Raw genomic sequence first — 14504 nt, forward strand, 5'->3', positions numbered from 1 at the left:
ATATTGGTACGTAGCACCAGATGTCCCTGCTTGAGAATCGTACCATACTACGGGAATGTCCACGGAGTACAGGAGCATGACACAGAAAACTGGCCTCGACCTTGATCATGTTGGAGTACTTCGAGTTCATGACTGGGTCGCGCGCGGCGTCCACCGTGCAAAGTCCTCCTCGCCAGGCGCCAGCGGTAGCTGTCTCCCCTTGAAAGCAGAGCGAGGATACAGCAGGGAGCAGCCGATCGGCACAGAAATCCAATCCGCAGAGATCGACCCGCGGCAACGGCACCAGCTTCGTCGTTTTACTGGAGTTGGTCCGCTACTCGACAAACATATCGAGCAGGAGAAGTATTTTGACACGTGCATTTGTGTACGTGTGGTCGCTGGCGAACAGTAGCCTGATGCCTCTCGACGTACTACTAATAATTTTGATTTGGACCGTCGTGTCGTCTGACTTGTTAACAAGCCGGAAAAGAAGGAGTGGACAGTGTCTCGGCTGACGTCGTGACTACTCTCTCCATCTCAATATACGAGGCATCCCACGCATCCCAAGATTACAAATTTAATTAGCAAAATCTAAATTATATTTCATAAAAAATATATCATTAGATTCGTAGTTAGATAAATTTTCCAGTGATATAATTTTTCATCATATAATTTATATTTTGATAGTTAAATTGATGATTTTGGGATGCGTGCGTGCCTCATAGATTAGGACGAAGGGATATAAAAAGTGCGACGTGTGGACCTTCAGCTTTGGAGTTCCGTGCATATTGGACAGAGACCGTATCATCACGCGCTTCACCTCGGGTAAACGAGCTGGAGCTGGCGCCAGGAGGCTTGGACGACCGTCAACACCCTCAGACTTACGGAGATGCAGTCTGCAGATCAGGTGCAATATTCCACTGCTCCCTCGCCTTAAAAAAACTTTTAGATACTGATATTGGTCTCTAAAACATAGTTTTAACTAATTTCGACTACAGTATAATTACAAGCTAATGAATATTACACCTTAAAGTTGTTGGAGGTAAGAAAAAAAAATCATGGATACTATTTTTGCATATTGAGCAGAATTTTAACTAGAAATATGTCAATAATATCACGACAGAATTTTAACCAATTTCGACTACAATCTGGAGTAATTAATATTACACAATTAAGTTTTTGGGAGCAAAGGAGAAATCATGCATGCTATTTTGCATATCAAATCAAAATATTTTTAAAAATGTTGATGGTCAAAGTTCAAAAATATTAACTAGGATTATGTCTAATATCACGCTTTTGCAGGGAATAAAACTAAAGCCATGAAATTGCTTAGGTAATGAAACTAGGCCTAAAAATTTGCGGTTTCTAATGGTTCAGGTAACAACGTGACTCTGTCACCAACTATTTCTAACTAGCCACCTCACCACGTTAAGCCCCTATCCGTATCTGTTGTACGTAGAAAGTCTATGTCTGTGCATTTACTGCCTAATACACTATTTCAGTATAGTGATGTTTGCTTGTCCATATCTCTTGACTGACTATATTGGTCTTTTAGAATTAGTGAGCTGAGCATGTACAAGTTCTAAGTCAAACACTAGATTTGTATCTTCTTGCCTTGTAATCATTCATTCATCTATTTATGTGCATGCTTTAGTGAAAGTCTCCAGCTCCATAAACATTAGTTAATGCATGTTTGATTTGGGAGGCTACCAAAACTTTAATTTCTTCTGCAGACATCCCCGTCGATGTGAATAAGCTCTTCCAGTCAACGAATTTTATCAGCCGGCTTCTGTCTGGTTCAGTTTTGCCAGCCATGGCTAATTGATTCCCGGATCATTTTACTGCCAAGGACTACTGTTTCTCCAAAAGCATTTTGCCAAGGCGCAAATAGGTTTATACGAAAAATAAAGGAGTATGGTTGTCTTAAAAAAAATAGCAGTCTCATTGTTCCCTCAACTCTAGTAAATCATAAGTGCCACATACGACACCGTGCTTATGATTTTGTTATGTGTTACCTAATCTGCTATGCTACACAAGATTAGCTAAGTGTTAATTGTTGTATTATAACAAAATTATATGTAGCGCTGCTCGTCATAAATTTACTCCATGTGTACTTTTCCACTAACCATTACAAATTTACAATCAGGTACATGGAAATAATTTGCAAGGTTCCACGGTCAATTACTGTGTTGGATCCCGGCCGATTGTCTCTATCGATGATTTTCCACCATTCTTCACTTTTGTACACAAGATCTCGATTGTGGATCGTCATTGAAGAGGTCAAGTAACTAGTTACAAGCGGTTGCTCTGGATCATCAGTGGCAAATGCGAAATGTTCTCTGCACGCTGAATGCGACAGCTGACAACAGGTCAACAGCCACCAGTGACAGGTAAAATTCAGCATTGGCACGATACTGAGAACCGAAATTACAACGTACCAGCTAGATACAAGTTGTACAGATGTCCTCGCACTGTGGCTCGATCTCAAGCTCACTTTCACGGCTTATACAGAATGCTCTGCTTCGATGTCTCCCGAGCTACATTCTAGAGAGTGCATGGTCACTATACCATGTTTCAAATTCAGAGGCACTTTGAAAAGCCTAAAAAAGCAGGCAAAATGCCTTCAAAAGTGTTTGGAGGCTTTATAAAAAATGACGAGGAAGTTGGGGAAGGGAAATGTCATTTACGGCAATTTGAAAAAAAAGCCTCCAAAGATAGCAACCAATGCATTTTTAGATTGCCTTTAATTGTTGTCTGCTGCATTTCTAAAATTGACTTAATTGTCAAACAGAGGCATTTTTCCAAGGATGCTTATTGGGTCCAATTCTCAAAGAGGGATGTCAGATTTAGTACGTTCCTAGCTAGTGGCCGCTCTCCGGTAGATTATGTGTAGCTAGGCAGTGCTAGCATTCTTCCTTCATTATACTCTGATCGATGATGATAGGTCAATTTATCAGTTGAGTGGAGTCTATAGATTGATGACGATCGGAAGAGTTGGGCATTGTTGCTGCTCGCCCCCCGTGATTCTTTTTCTCTTGCCATTCTAACTGCTTATGGACTTATAAATCGGTGGATTTTTCTGTCAGCAAACGATGTGGGACTAATGTCCAAGGCAACCATGAGTCCATGACGCGGCAAGCCTCGTCCATGACTGCTGCAAGGGGGATTCGGAGGAGCGGTGGCGCCCCGGGACACGGCACGGCGCATAACGCGACGGAGATGCGTCGGAGGCAGCTGGCCTGGCGCTAAGGAGGTAGATCAGCGCCGCCGCCCTCGTGCCGACGACCGCCGCCGGCGACTCCCGAATTGAAGCAGAACAACGCGCAGAGAGAGAGAGAGAGAGAGAGAGAGAGAGAGAGAGAGGGGACTAGCCGACGTCCGCAGCCTCCGCGGAACGAACGGGCGAACGACGGCACAGCGACGGCAAGGCATCCATTGGCACGAGATCGGGACCCGCTGAAGGACGGCGGAGGAGCACCCAGGGGCCGGGGTGACACCAGATCCCTTGCGGGCAGAGGAGGAAGAAGATAGCGGGCTTCCATGGCAGAGCGCGAAGGAAGAGGAGGCCATACTCATTGCCGTCGTTGGGATCGATGGTTCAATGTGGGAGCCTGGGAGGCCATCAGGTAAGGGCACATGATGTGAAGACATTGAAGTGGAAGGGCTAATTTGCATATTGTACATACTTTTTGAGGCTTTTTCTCTTAAAAGCCTTTAATGTTGAAATCTATTGAGGCTTTTTTCGAAAATGCCTTTGATATCCAAAGTTTTTAAGGCTTTTTTCTGAAATGGCTTTGTTGTTAATTGTTTTTGAGGCATTCTCTTAAATTTGCCTCCTTTTCCTTGTTTTTTTTAAGGCATTTCATCAAATTGCCATCTAAAATGATTAGCTAAGGCTATTTAAGAAAATGCCTCCACCAAAAAGCTTTCAAAACTTGTACGCGGTATAGTGGGTTGGGCATTGCCCCTCTTAGCTAGGGACCAATATCCAAGTTTCTTTTTGGTACACTTTCTGTTGTATCATCCTGAAATTCCTGATGCGACGCGACAACCAGTAAAAATTCTTGCTTTTATCGGAAGAAGTAACTGCGCACAACCTAATTATATATCTGCGAGTATCTGCTTTCGCACATATGCAACCCATGTTGAGTGCAAAATGTTGTGGTATTAGTTTGGTAGTAGCACTACTTCAGCCGAGCATCATCCCCAATTTTGCCAAACCATTCATATGCACGTTCGCCATGGATCTTCTTGACATTTCGCTCCTTGTTGTTCCCACCGTAAACCACGCCCAAGAACCTGAATTCGAATGCCGTCATGCATATGTTAGTAGTATCCTGTGTTACTGCCGCCCCATGCGTAGCGATGTCACATCAAGGACGATGGCGCCCGGCGAGAAAAGCAGCCAGATCGATCAGTTAGGGCCTGTTTGGATTGAGCCCATCCAGCCCTGCCAAAATATTGGCATGACCAAATCAAAGGCATGACCAAAATATTGGCAACACGTGGGTGTTTGGATTGTAGCCATTGTGTATGCCAAATTTTGGCAAAATTATTGGCTTCTATTTGGTTTCAAGCCAAATAACTTGCCAAGTACTTGGCAACTTTGATTGGCTGCCGTTTGTTTTGCTCCGTTAAGCCAAATACTTGCCAAAAACAACCAGTAGGTATTAATCTAAGATATATCACATGATACACATATGAAAGAAAATAAATTAAATAACACATGCAACGTGCAACCTGACTGAATATAGTACCACTGCATACTGAAAATTCACAACAACATCGATTCATATATTAGGCCATACAATATTCAAACACCAGATCTAGCCGTGAAAACAAAATCAGGTTCATAAACTAACACACCCATCACCAAACAATTCGAGATCATTTAAGACACTATGACCTGCTATGCACCCAAGTCTGAGAAAACTTGCCATTCAGAGCATCTCCACACTGCAGGTGGTGTTGTTTCTTGAACTTGAAAGTCACTGATTTGTCCTTATGAAGCTCAATATGATGTCAGCCATGTCCTTTGAGCAATGTCGATGGATGCTGTCTGATCAAGGTTAATTTGCATGCATATTAAAGGGTAAGATGCACAGGTGCTTCAGCGATCAAATACATTACAGCTAGATGTACTGCAATCAGGAAAAAGGATAGCAAGGAGAAGTATACTAATCGAGGACCTTATTACTTCAGGGAGAGACATGCATATTATGATTATTATCTAGAAACACAGGGAAAGGGGAAGAGCGGTTTAGTATGGATACTTCAGATCTGGCCGATAGGACTGACATCCAGTGGGTGGCTAATGAACGATCTAGTTCTAATATAATAAGAACAAAGTTAGTTCATTCAGCAGATTAACAAGATCATAAACCGAAATGCCAAGAACCAGTAAATCACGCCACATGTAAGGGGGATAAGGACGGATCTGACGGGATTCTTGAGCTCTAACCTTGGGGTGCAACTTGAATCCGTGGAGAGGAGAGGAAGAAAGGTGGAGACGCCGGTTCACACCGCCGGCCGACCGGCGACGCTGCAGATCTGAGGGCCTTCTCTGTTGTCCTCGCGGTGTGCAGCACTGCAGTTTAGGAGAGAAAGTAATGGAAAAGGAAATTGATGCTTAGCTTAGCTTCTATGCCAGGACGAGAAATCACGTCCGATTTGGTCGCCAAAATTTTGGCGGACGTTTTCCACGCCCTCGCGGCGCCCTCGCGTTGGCGAAATTTACACAGGGCCGCGCTCGAGCAGGGCGAGCCAAATTTGGCATCGATCCAAACAGTGGCCGAAAATCACGGGCTGACCAATTTATTGGTAAGGCCAGCGTTGGTAGTGATCCAAACAGGCCCTTAAATCCAAAAGTCGAATGAAGCATACTTAAACCAAACTCCTAAATTAACAAAACAATTGTAGGAGATACTTAAACCAAACTCCTAAATTAACAAAACAATTGTAGGAGAGACTGACCCGGTCCATGCACCTCCCCCACCACATCACGCACGTACTCCCGGCTATTCCATTTCCACCACAGCCTGAGAAATTTCCCCACAATTAAGCCCCCTGCAGTCCGTCAAACAGCCGAGTCCGTTGCGCGCTCCTATATAACCTCAGACCGGCACCCTAGACGACGTACACCAGCCATATGGGCGAGCCTATACGTGCGTTCTCACTCAGTTCGAGCTCCACGACGATAAATCGACCGGCGGAATAACGTACGGCACCACATGGGCGAGCTGCCTCCTGGGTACCGGTTCTACCCGACGGAGGAGGAGCTGGTGCGCTTCTACCTCCGGCACAAGCTCGACGGCGGCCACCGCGCCCGCGACATCGAGCGCGTCATCCCCGTCGCCGACGTTTGCTCCCTCGACCCTTGGCAGCTCCCAGGCACGTACAATCTACAGAACCAAGCATATATACATCTCGTAATTAACAACATGCTGATATATTGCTGCCTAAATGCATTGCTGATGATGATCGCGTAATTTACATGCAGAGGCGCACCGGGGCGTGGGGGGCGGGGAGCCGTGGTTCTACTTCTGCGCGCGGCAGGACCGGGAGGCGCGCGGCGGGAGGCCCAGCCGCACGACGCCGTCGGGGTACTGGAAGGCGGCGGGCACCCCGGGCCTGGTCTACTCAGTCCAACTCAACGGCCACCCCATCGGGACCAAGAAGACCATGGTCTTCTACACCGGACGCGCCCCGGCCGGCACCAAGACCAAGTGGAAGATGAACGAGTACAGGGCTCTCGACCACGACGTCGGTGCCGCCGCAGCTGCTCCGGCGGCACCCAACCCTTTCGCTCTCCACGTACTAATCTAGTATTTGACGGTCCTTCCGTTTATCATTAATTCCCTGTGTTTCATGCAATGGACAACGGTGATCATACATTTCTTTGCTTGTTCGTTTAATTGTAGCCGAGGAGCGAATTCACCTTGTGCCGGCTGTACACCAAGTCGGGGTGCCCGCGGCAGTTCGACCGCCGGCCGTGCACTGGCGCCGCGGCAGGCAGCAGCGCCGAGGACCCGATGTCGTCGTCGTTTGCCGCGTTGGGGAACGAGGAAGATGAAGTGGGAAGGGGTCAGAAGAGAAAAAGGCAGGCGGCGCCCAACGACGGCGCATCGTCGAGCAGCGCCGCCTGCTTCATGCAGCAGCGGCAGACGCATGGAGGCGCCGATGAGGAGGAGGAGCTCGCCGACTACATGATCGACTGGGCAGAGTTTTTGGACTGGATTTGATACATGGACGTCTATGAAGCTTGACCAGAAACACAATTCACAATTTTATTGATTACAAATTGTTAAATTCTTTCAAAAAATAAACACAATTTCGTACCCAAGCTTTAGATAAGCTAATTTTTTAGTATTTTTGTAAGATCTTTTGCATCGACACAATCATGGCATTCTGTACCCTTTTCGCTGTGGAACAAGGAAATTAATTTTAATCAACTTTTGTCCATAGGGGTACATGCAAAGATTCCTTTTTTCATTCAAGACTAAAGAGATAGCGACATCTCTCATTTAGGAGGTTGGATGATGAAACGTAACAAGCCAGGCCGGGCGTCAATTCCCACGCTTGACTATCCGTTGAAACTACGCTCGATCGCTGACAGAACGCGAGCACTCCCCTCCATTTCGGATCACCGGACGAGTGGCGCCAATGCGCCATACTGTATACATGCCGTGCTTTAGAAAGTCTTCCGTCTTGTTTTGCAGCTCGTGCACAGGCGGCAGACCTAAGCATGTACCGACACGCACGCATCCCTAAATCGTCAAATTAGTTAACTAAATATAAATTAAATAATTATATCATTAGAAAGGACTTTTGATAACGAATCTAATGGTGTATTTTTTTTAAAAAAAACATACATGTTTAATTAATCAAATTGAGAATCTAGGTATGCGTGCATCATATTATGAGACGGAGGAAGTATATATATGATCCATTTCATTGCAACATTTTCCGAATGAGGCTGATGGCATATCTTTTCTTTTGAAAAAGAAAAGTGGCGTACCTTCCGATGCATGTACCGAAGGTGATATACTTAACAGTATACTAGTATTTGGTAGGATTTGATTGAAATTTCATAGAACCACACTTTTTATGGCATTGGTATCACAAAACCACAGTTGTTACTAACAGTCTCACCAAACCACAACTCTTGGGGCAGGGAGTCTCAAAAAACACTAATCTCGATAATTAGCCGGCTTGATGGTGTTTCTGACGACCCAAGCCCATAACGTGGCATTGGAGACGGGTCGGGGAGGCGGACGTGGCAACTGACTTGTGGGCCGTGGCATTGGAGATGGGTCGAGGAGGCTGACGTGGCAACTGACTTGTGGGCCCGGGTGGCGTTGGAGACGGGTCGGGAGGCTGACGTGGCAACCTACTTGCGGGCCCGGGTGGTGTTGGAGACGGGTCGGGAGGCTGACGTGGCAACCTACTTGCGGGCCCGGGTGGTGTTGGAGACGGGTCGGGAGGCTGACATGGCAACTGACTTGTGGGCCCGGATCGTCAGAAACACCATCAAGCCACCTAATCATTGAGATTAGGGTTTTTTGAGACTCATTGCCGCAAGAGTTGTGGTTTTGTGAGACCACTACCAAAAAAAGTGTGGTTTATGAAATTTACTCGATTTGATTTGACCAATTTTGTTTTGACATATACGATACCCATCGTCCATAATTCTCATGTATCTCAAGGTTTTTTTTGTCTCGTGCATGCACGGTATTTGTTTGTTTTCTTCCGTAAATTATCTGTTTGACGGTTTTCTATAGCAAAATTTGTTTGACAATTGGATCGAAGAAATTGCAACAAACATAAACACTACGACAAAGAGGCCGCCTGTTTGACTCACCGCTCATGGCCCAGAAGCCCAGAAGGCAATACGTCCACAAACGTGCAGCCCGTCCGATGGAAACCCTCAAATTTACTTTAGACGAGGTACTTACTCCTAGTATGTGCTTGCCCCGGCCCGGTGGTAAGCGTGGACAGCGACATGCACCAGTCCGGCGTGCGAGCCCCATTGCCTGCCTCATCTCTTTCCTCTCCCTCGTATGTCCGTGTTTGGAAGACTGAAACCACCCGTGCCGACGGGCGTCCGTAAAGTAGTCCACCCATTTCTGAGATGGTGATAGTTTAGGCTATATTCTTATGACACTTTGAAACCAAATTTGTCACAATGTCCCTTCGAACCACACTTTAGTATTTGTTGTGGTTCTGGTAAGATTCCCACTTGTCATGAGGGCATGGAGCTTATTGATGGAGATATGTATATTTACCAAATATGCTATGCATCTCATGTACTTAAATTATGAACCGAATCAAACCCTAAGGCACTCAAATTAGGCAAAAAGACACTCAGATTCTCGACCAAATATAACTAACATGTGCATTGGAGTCTCTTTGTTTGATCAAACGTTGAGCACAAGATAACACTCTGGTTAACGCTGCAATAAAATTTTCGTGTTCCCATTGACGCAGAGGCGAGGATAATACCCTTTTCGAGGGGAAAAAACGAGAAAAGGTGTAGCAAAAATAAAACCAAAGAGAAAAGGTGTAGCAGCCTAACAGCCCTAACTGCGTTGCAGCTTCCGAGCGGAGGCAGTGGCCACTGAATTCTGATCACCCAGGACGCTATCCAGAGCCAAGCTGCCAAGGTATCAGATTCCGAACTTCCGATCGATCGGTGCTGCTCAGTGCTCACAGTCCAGATTGGAACCTGCATTTCCACATCCGAACCTTCACCCCATGTTCTCATTCGATCCGGCACAGAACATGCACCGTACCTGAAGCCCCGAAAGCCCAGATAGGTCTTGAGACCGATGAAAACTTTTACAAGACGAATGCTAATGATGACAGGGAGTCATGCTCAAAACCAGGAGGACGATCCTGACCCAATCAGTAAACAGGGGATCCATACAGCACTCGTAGAGGATCTGGTGCCGTCCACTTTGATACGTACTACGAGTATCTCGGTTTCTTTGGCGTAATTGGTGGCCGAATCATGGCGAAGCGTTTTAGATAGGAATTACTCTAAAGCTGGAAGCCCGAGATAGGTAAAGGCAAGCGCTGCGTAGATCGACGGGGGGCCGACCGGCCGGCCTCCTGGCCTGGCCTTGAGGGATCCGGTACCCGTTCGCCGTCACTGAGATATCTCTTCTTCTTTTGGCTTTAACAAATCTGATCTTTGGCATGCTCCTTCTGCCCACATGTGGCCTAGTCTGCAATGTGGACGGGTCATGAACTCATGACGGCGCGTGCAAACAATAAGGTGTAGAGTTCCACGAATCTTGAGCCAAAGCCAAAATAGTACTGTCAAGGCCCATGACAAACGCTTTGCAAACCTTTTAAACACAAAAGGGATACTGCTGCCGTCAGTCATGTCGCCACATGAATTATGCAAACGAACGCAGCTTCGTATATTATCGCGGATTAGCTAAACTATCGCGGCTCATCATGCGAGCGTGCACACGAAGCCAATCCAGAGCAAAGGGTCGCTCCTTTTCTCAAGCACACGAGAGGAGAGTGTATTATAAGCGGAAGCTTTTTCTCCAGTCCTACTGAGCGTGACGTCTGTTACGAAAAAGGAAAGGACGAGAGGAGAATAAATAACGGAAAAAAAACTCAAATAAGTTAGTGGGCTTCGATCTTATCCGGAAGAGCGTTGGCCCACAAGGCCCACGGCCGCCGGCTGGGAGTCCGATGGGCATGGGATTGGCACACCAAGATCGGAGTCGAAGGAGTCGATCACACACACAATCACGAAATACAGTAAAGTAGATGAACACCAGAGAGTACAAAAAACATGAGCTTTTTATTAATCTCTGATCTCAACAGTACGTATAAGGGGTAGCCTCGTCTCCTTTATATAGACTAGATGGCAAAACTGGATCAAAGGGATAAGGCCCAAAACTTAACATTAGTGGGGGAATGATTCCTCAGGGGGTGGGGGGGGGGGGGGGGGGGGGCGCACGCTTCGGTGGCCCTCCCACCCCAACGATCGGTTCCCCAACACTCCTCCTTGGGCCGATACTCGTATACCATATGCCTCAAAAACGCCGAAAAAACCCAGTGGGAAAAACACATGGAAAAAGAGCGTATAGGATACGTTGCTATGTTACACAGATTGGCTCGTTAAAAACCTCATGTGAGAAACACAAGAAAACTCGCTGAGGGAAAAAGAGTACAATCTACTCAATCTCCAAGATGAGTACTTGATCGCCATGATCAAGATTTATCGATGAGTATGTGAAGTATCTCCCCCTGAACCTTGCATTTCCGTAAGTTTCAACATACCGATTTCACGCACACACCTTTCAAAGGTGGATGCCAGTAGTGACTTAGTGAATAAATCAGCAAGATTTTCACACGACTTAGTATGCAAGACCTTTACCTCGTTCATCTTTTGCAACTCATGTGCATAGAAAAACTTAGGATTTATATGCTTGGTGAGATTACTCTTCACATAATCCGTTTGTACTTGTGCAACACAAGCTGCATTATCTTCATAGATAATGGTGAGGGTCTGGACAGTGTTCAGCCCACAGGTCTGCTGAATGTGACGAACCATCCATCAAAGCCATACACACTCATGTGATGCTTCATATAGTGCTATGATTTCCGAGTGGTTCGTCGAAGTCGATACAAGACTTTGCTTTGACGATTTCCATGAAACAGCAGTTCCACCACATAGAAAAACATATCCAGTCTGAGACTTGAATGTATGCGGGTCCGACAAATACCCAGCATCCGCATAGCCTATCAAAGATAGGTCTTAATTCCTTCTATAAAATAGCCCAAGATTTTTGGTCCCTTGCAGGTACCGAAAGACATCCTTAACACCTTTCCAATGCCTTTTGGTAGGTTCAGAGCTGTTCCTAGCCAGCAAATTGACGGCGAACGCAATGTCCGACCGTGTACAATTCGCGAGGTACATGAGTGCTCCAATAGCACTCAGGTAAAGAAATTCTGAACCCAGAACTTCCTCCCCCTCTTCTTTCAGACTGAAAGGGTCCTTGTCTTGCTGTAATGACCGCCCAATCATGGGAGTCTTTGAAGGATATGCTTCGTCAAATCCAAATCTTTCCAACACCTTTTGAGTGTAGGTAGACTGGTGCACTAGAATCCCATCATGGGAATGTTCCAGCTGCAAACCTAGACAGAACTTGGTTTTACCCAAATCCTTCATCTCAAATTCCGACTTCAAGTAGGAACTTGCTTCCTCAATAACCTCAGGTGTACCGATGATATTCAAATCATCTACGTATACCGAGATTATATAGAATCCATCTTGGAATCATCATATAAATACACATGGGCAATCTTCATTGCTCGTGTAGCCCTTTTCATGTAGAAAATCGCTTAGCCGATTATACCACATTCTACCCATATGTTTAAGTCTGTACAGTGACTTCCGGAGTTGAACACTGTATAGACCTTTGTTTGCTCTATCTTGGTTCAGAACTGGGAGACCATCAGGTATCCTCATATAAATGTCCAAATCCAAATTACCATACAGGTAAGCAGTAACAACATCCATCAATTTCATTTTTAAGTCCATATTGACTGCCATTGACATCAAATATCTAAATCTAATTCCATCCATGACCGGGGAGTAGGTTTCCTCATAATCGACCCCAGGTCGTTGAGTAAACTCCTGAGCAACTAACCTTTCTTTATACCGTACTACCTCATTATTTTCATTTCTCTTGCGGACAAATACCCTCTTATAGCTGACGGGGCGTACGTGGGGAGGGGTTCGACACACAGGTCCAAAAACCTCTCTTTTGTGCAGAGATAATAATTCGGTAGCTATTGCCTTCTGCCAATCTTTCCAATCCGACCTCTTCTTACAATCAGCGAGCGAGTTAGGCTCGGGGTCAAGATCGATGATTACGGCAATTTTCTTAGCAAAGTTTATGTCAACATTAGAAGTCGCTCGGTTTATTGATTCTCCCGTGTTAACATAATCTCTGGTCATGTCGTAATGGGGCGCATCGTGCGCATCCTCTGTCTCAACAGGATTTCCCATTCCTGGAGCGAGGTCCTTTAGTTTTTCCGCGCCGATGTGTGCGCTCACATCTCCGCTGGATGCTTCCACTGTTGGAAGGTTAAAGTCCGAAATTCCTTGCGCTGGAGATTATGTACTTGTGCCAGGTCTCAATTGGCTCCCCTCACTCTCTCAGGGCTTTTTAGTAACCGAGTGTGATAAATCCTCCTTGTCCTTTTTCATCGGGCGTCCCCGAGTACTTGGGATTTGAGGAACCGGATTTCTCGTCCTTTTAGGCCTTTGGACTCGAGCGGGTAGACCCACAGGATCCTTGGGTATCTCTACCCTTTCCGATACATTGCACGCAGGCACATGTGGTTTTGTCACACTTCTCAAGTCATTAAAGTGATCAGGCAGTTGATTCGCTAAAGCATGCAAATCTATTATCTTTTGGACTTCTCTATGTGTCTCACTTGTGCGCGGGTCATTTGTGTGGATCCCCGTGGCTTGCCACGTCAATTCTTGATTTTTCTCATCAAGAGGTTGATTTCCTCCCTCTAAAGTCGGGAAGAGATTCTCGTCAAAAATGCAGTCAGCAAAGCGGGCCGTATGACAGTGTCCTGTCATGGGGTTCAGATACCTGATTATGGACACAGTCTCATAACCAACGTATATCCCCGACTTACGGAGCGGTCCCATTGCTGATCGCTGAGGGGGTGGTATTGGTACATATACCTGGCAACCGAACCTACGAAGGTGGGAAATTTTTGGTGCCGACCCTTGCGCTAGTTTGACAAGTGAATGAATGTTGTAGGCCGTGGGTCTATAGTTGATGAGATTTGCAGCGTGCAACACTGCATGCCCCTAACACGTGGTTGGTAAATTACAACCCCGAAGGAGTGGTCTGGCAATGAATTTAATCCTCTTAATCAATGCCTCCGCTAGTCCATTTTGCGTATGTACATGCGGTACAGAGTGCTCAACCTGAATACCAAATGCCATACAATAATCATCGAACGCTTTTGAAGAAAATTCTCCAGCGTTATCCATTCGAATAGACTTTATATGATGATCCAGGAAATTATTCCTCATTTATATGATTTGCGACATCAACTTGGCAAAGGCATGGTTCCGTGTAGACAATAAGTTAACACATGACCATTTAGATGAAGCGTCTATGAGCACCATGAAGTATCGAAACGGCCCCGAAAGGGGCTGAATCGGACCACATATATCCCCTTGGATGCGTTCCAAAAATGCAGGGATTTCATCCCTCACTTTCAATGGTGATGGTCGAATGATTAATTTCCGTGTCGCGCATGCCGAGCACACGAAATCATCATGATTCGGGAAATTTTTAACATTCACCCCATGCCCATTTGAGTTGTTAATTATATTTCTCATCATTCTAATACCCGGGTGGCCTAATCTATCATGCCATAAGCAAAATAATTCAGAGCTTCTAAATATAGTCTTTAAGGTAGTGTACACGGGCGGCACTACTATCTTTAGTGTAGTAAAGCGATGAAGG

At 45.8% G+C, this 14504-nt stretch overlaps 1 protein-coding gene and 1 long non-coding RNA gene across 2 annotated transcripts; one reads left to right on the plus strand and one right to left on the minus strand.

Annotated features, from left to right (window-relative positions):
* Positions 1-4720: 4720 nt before the first annotated feature.
* Positions 4721-5915, minus strand: LOC106866159. Its single transcript, XR_001406081.2, has 2 exons — positions 5441-5915; positions 4721-5038 (listed from the first exon to the last, which is right to left on the minus strand). It is a non-coding gene; the product is annotated as an uncharacterized LOC106866159 (long non-coding RNA).
* Positions 5916-5955: 40 nt separating this feature from the next.
* On the plus strand, positions 5956-7430 carry LOC100831034 (NAC domain-containing protein 90). The gene is made up of 3 exons (XM_003568308.4): positions 5956-6369; positions 6479-6792; positions 6900-7430. The coding sequence occupies exons 1-3, from the start codon at positions 6210-6212 to the stop codon at positions 7218-7220; spliced, it is 795 nt and encodes a 264-aa protein (XP_003568356.1). The 5' UTR covers positions 5956-6209; the 3' UTR covers positions 7221-7430.
* The last annotated feature ends 7074 nt before the right edge of the window (positions 7431-14504 follow it).

Source organism: Brachypodium distachyon, chromosome 2 (genome assembly GCF_000005505.3).
Source record: "Brachypodium distachyon strain Bd21 chromosome 2, Brachypodium_distachyon_v3.0, whole genome shotgun sequence".
Classification (NCBI taxonomy): domain Eukaryota; kingdom Viridiplantae; phylum Streptophyta; class Magnoliopsida; order Poales; family Poaceae; genus Brachypodium; species Brachypodium distachyon.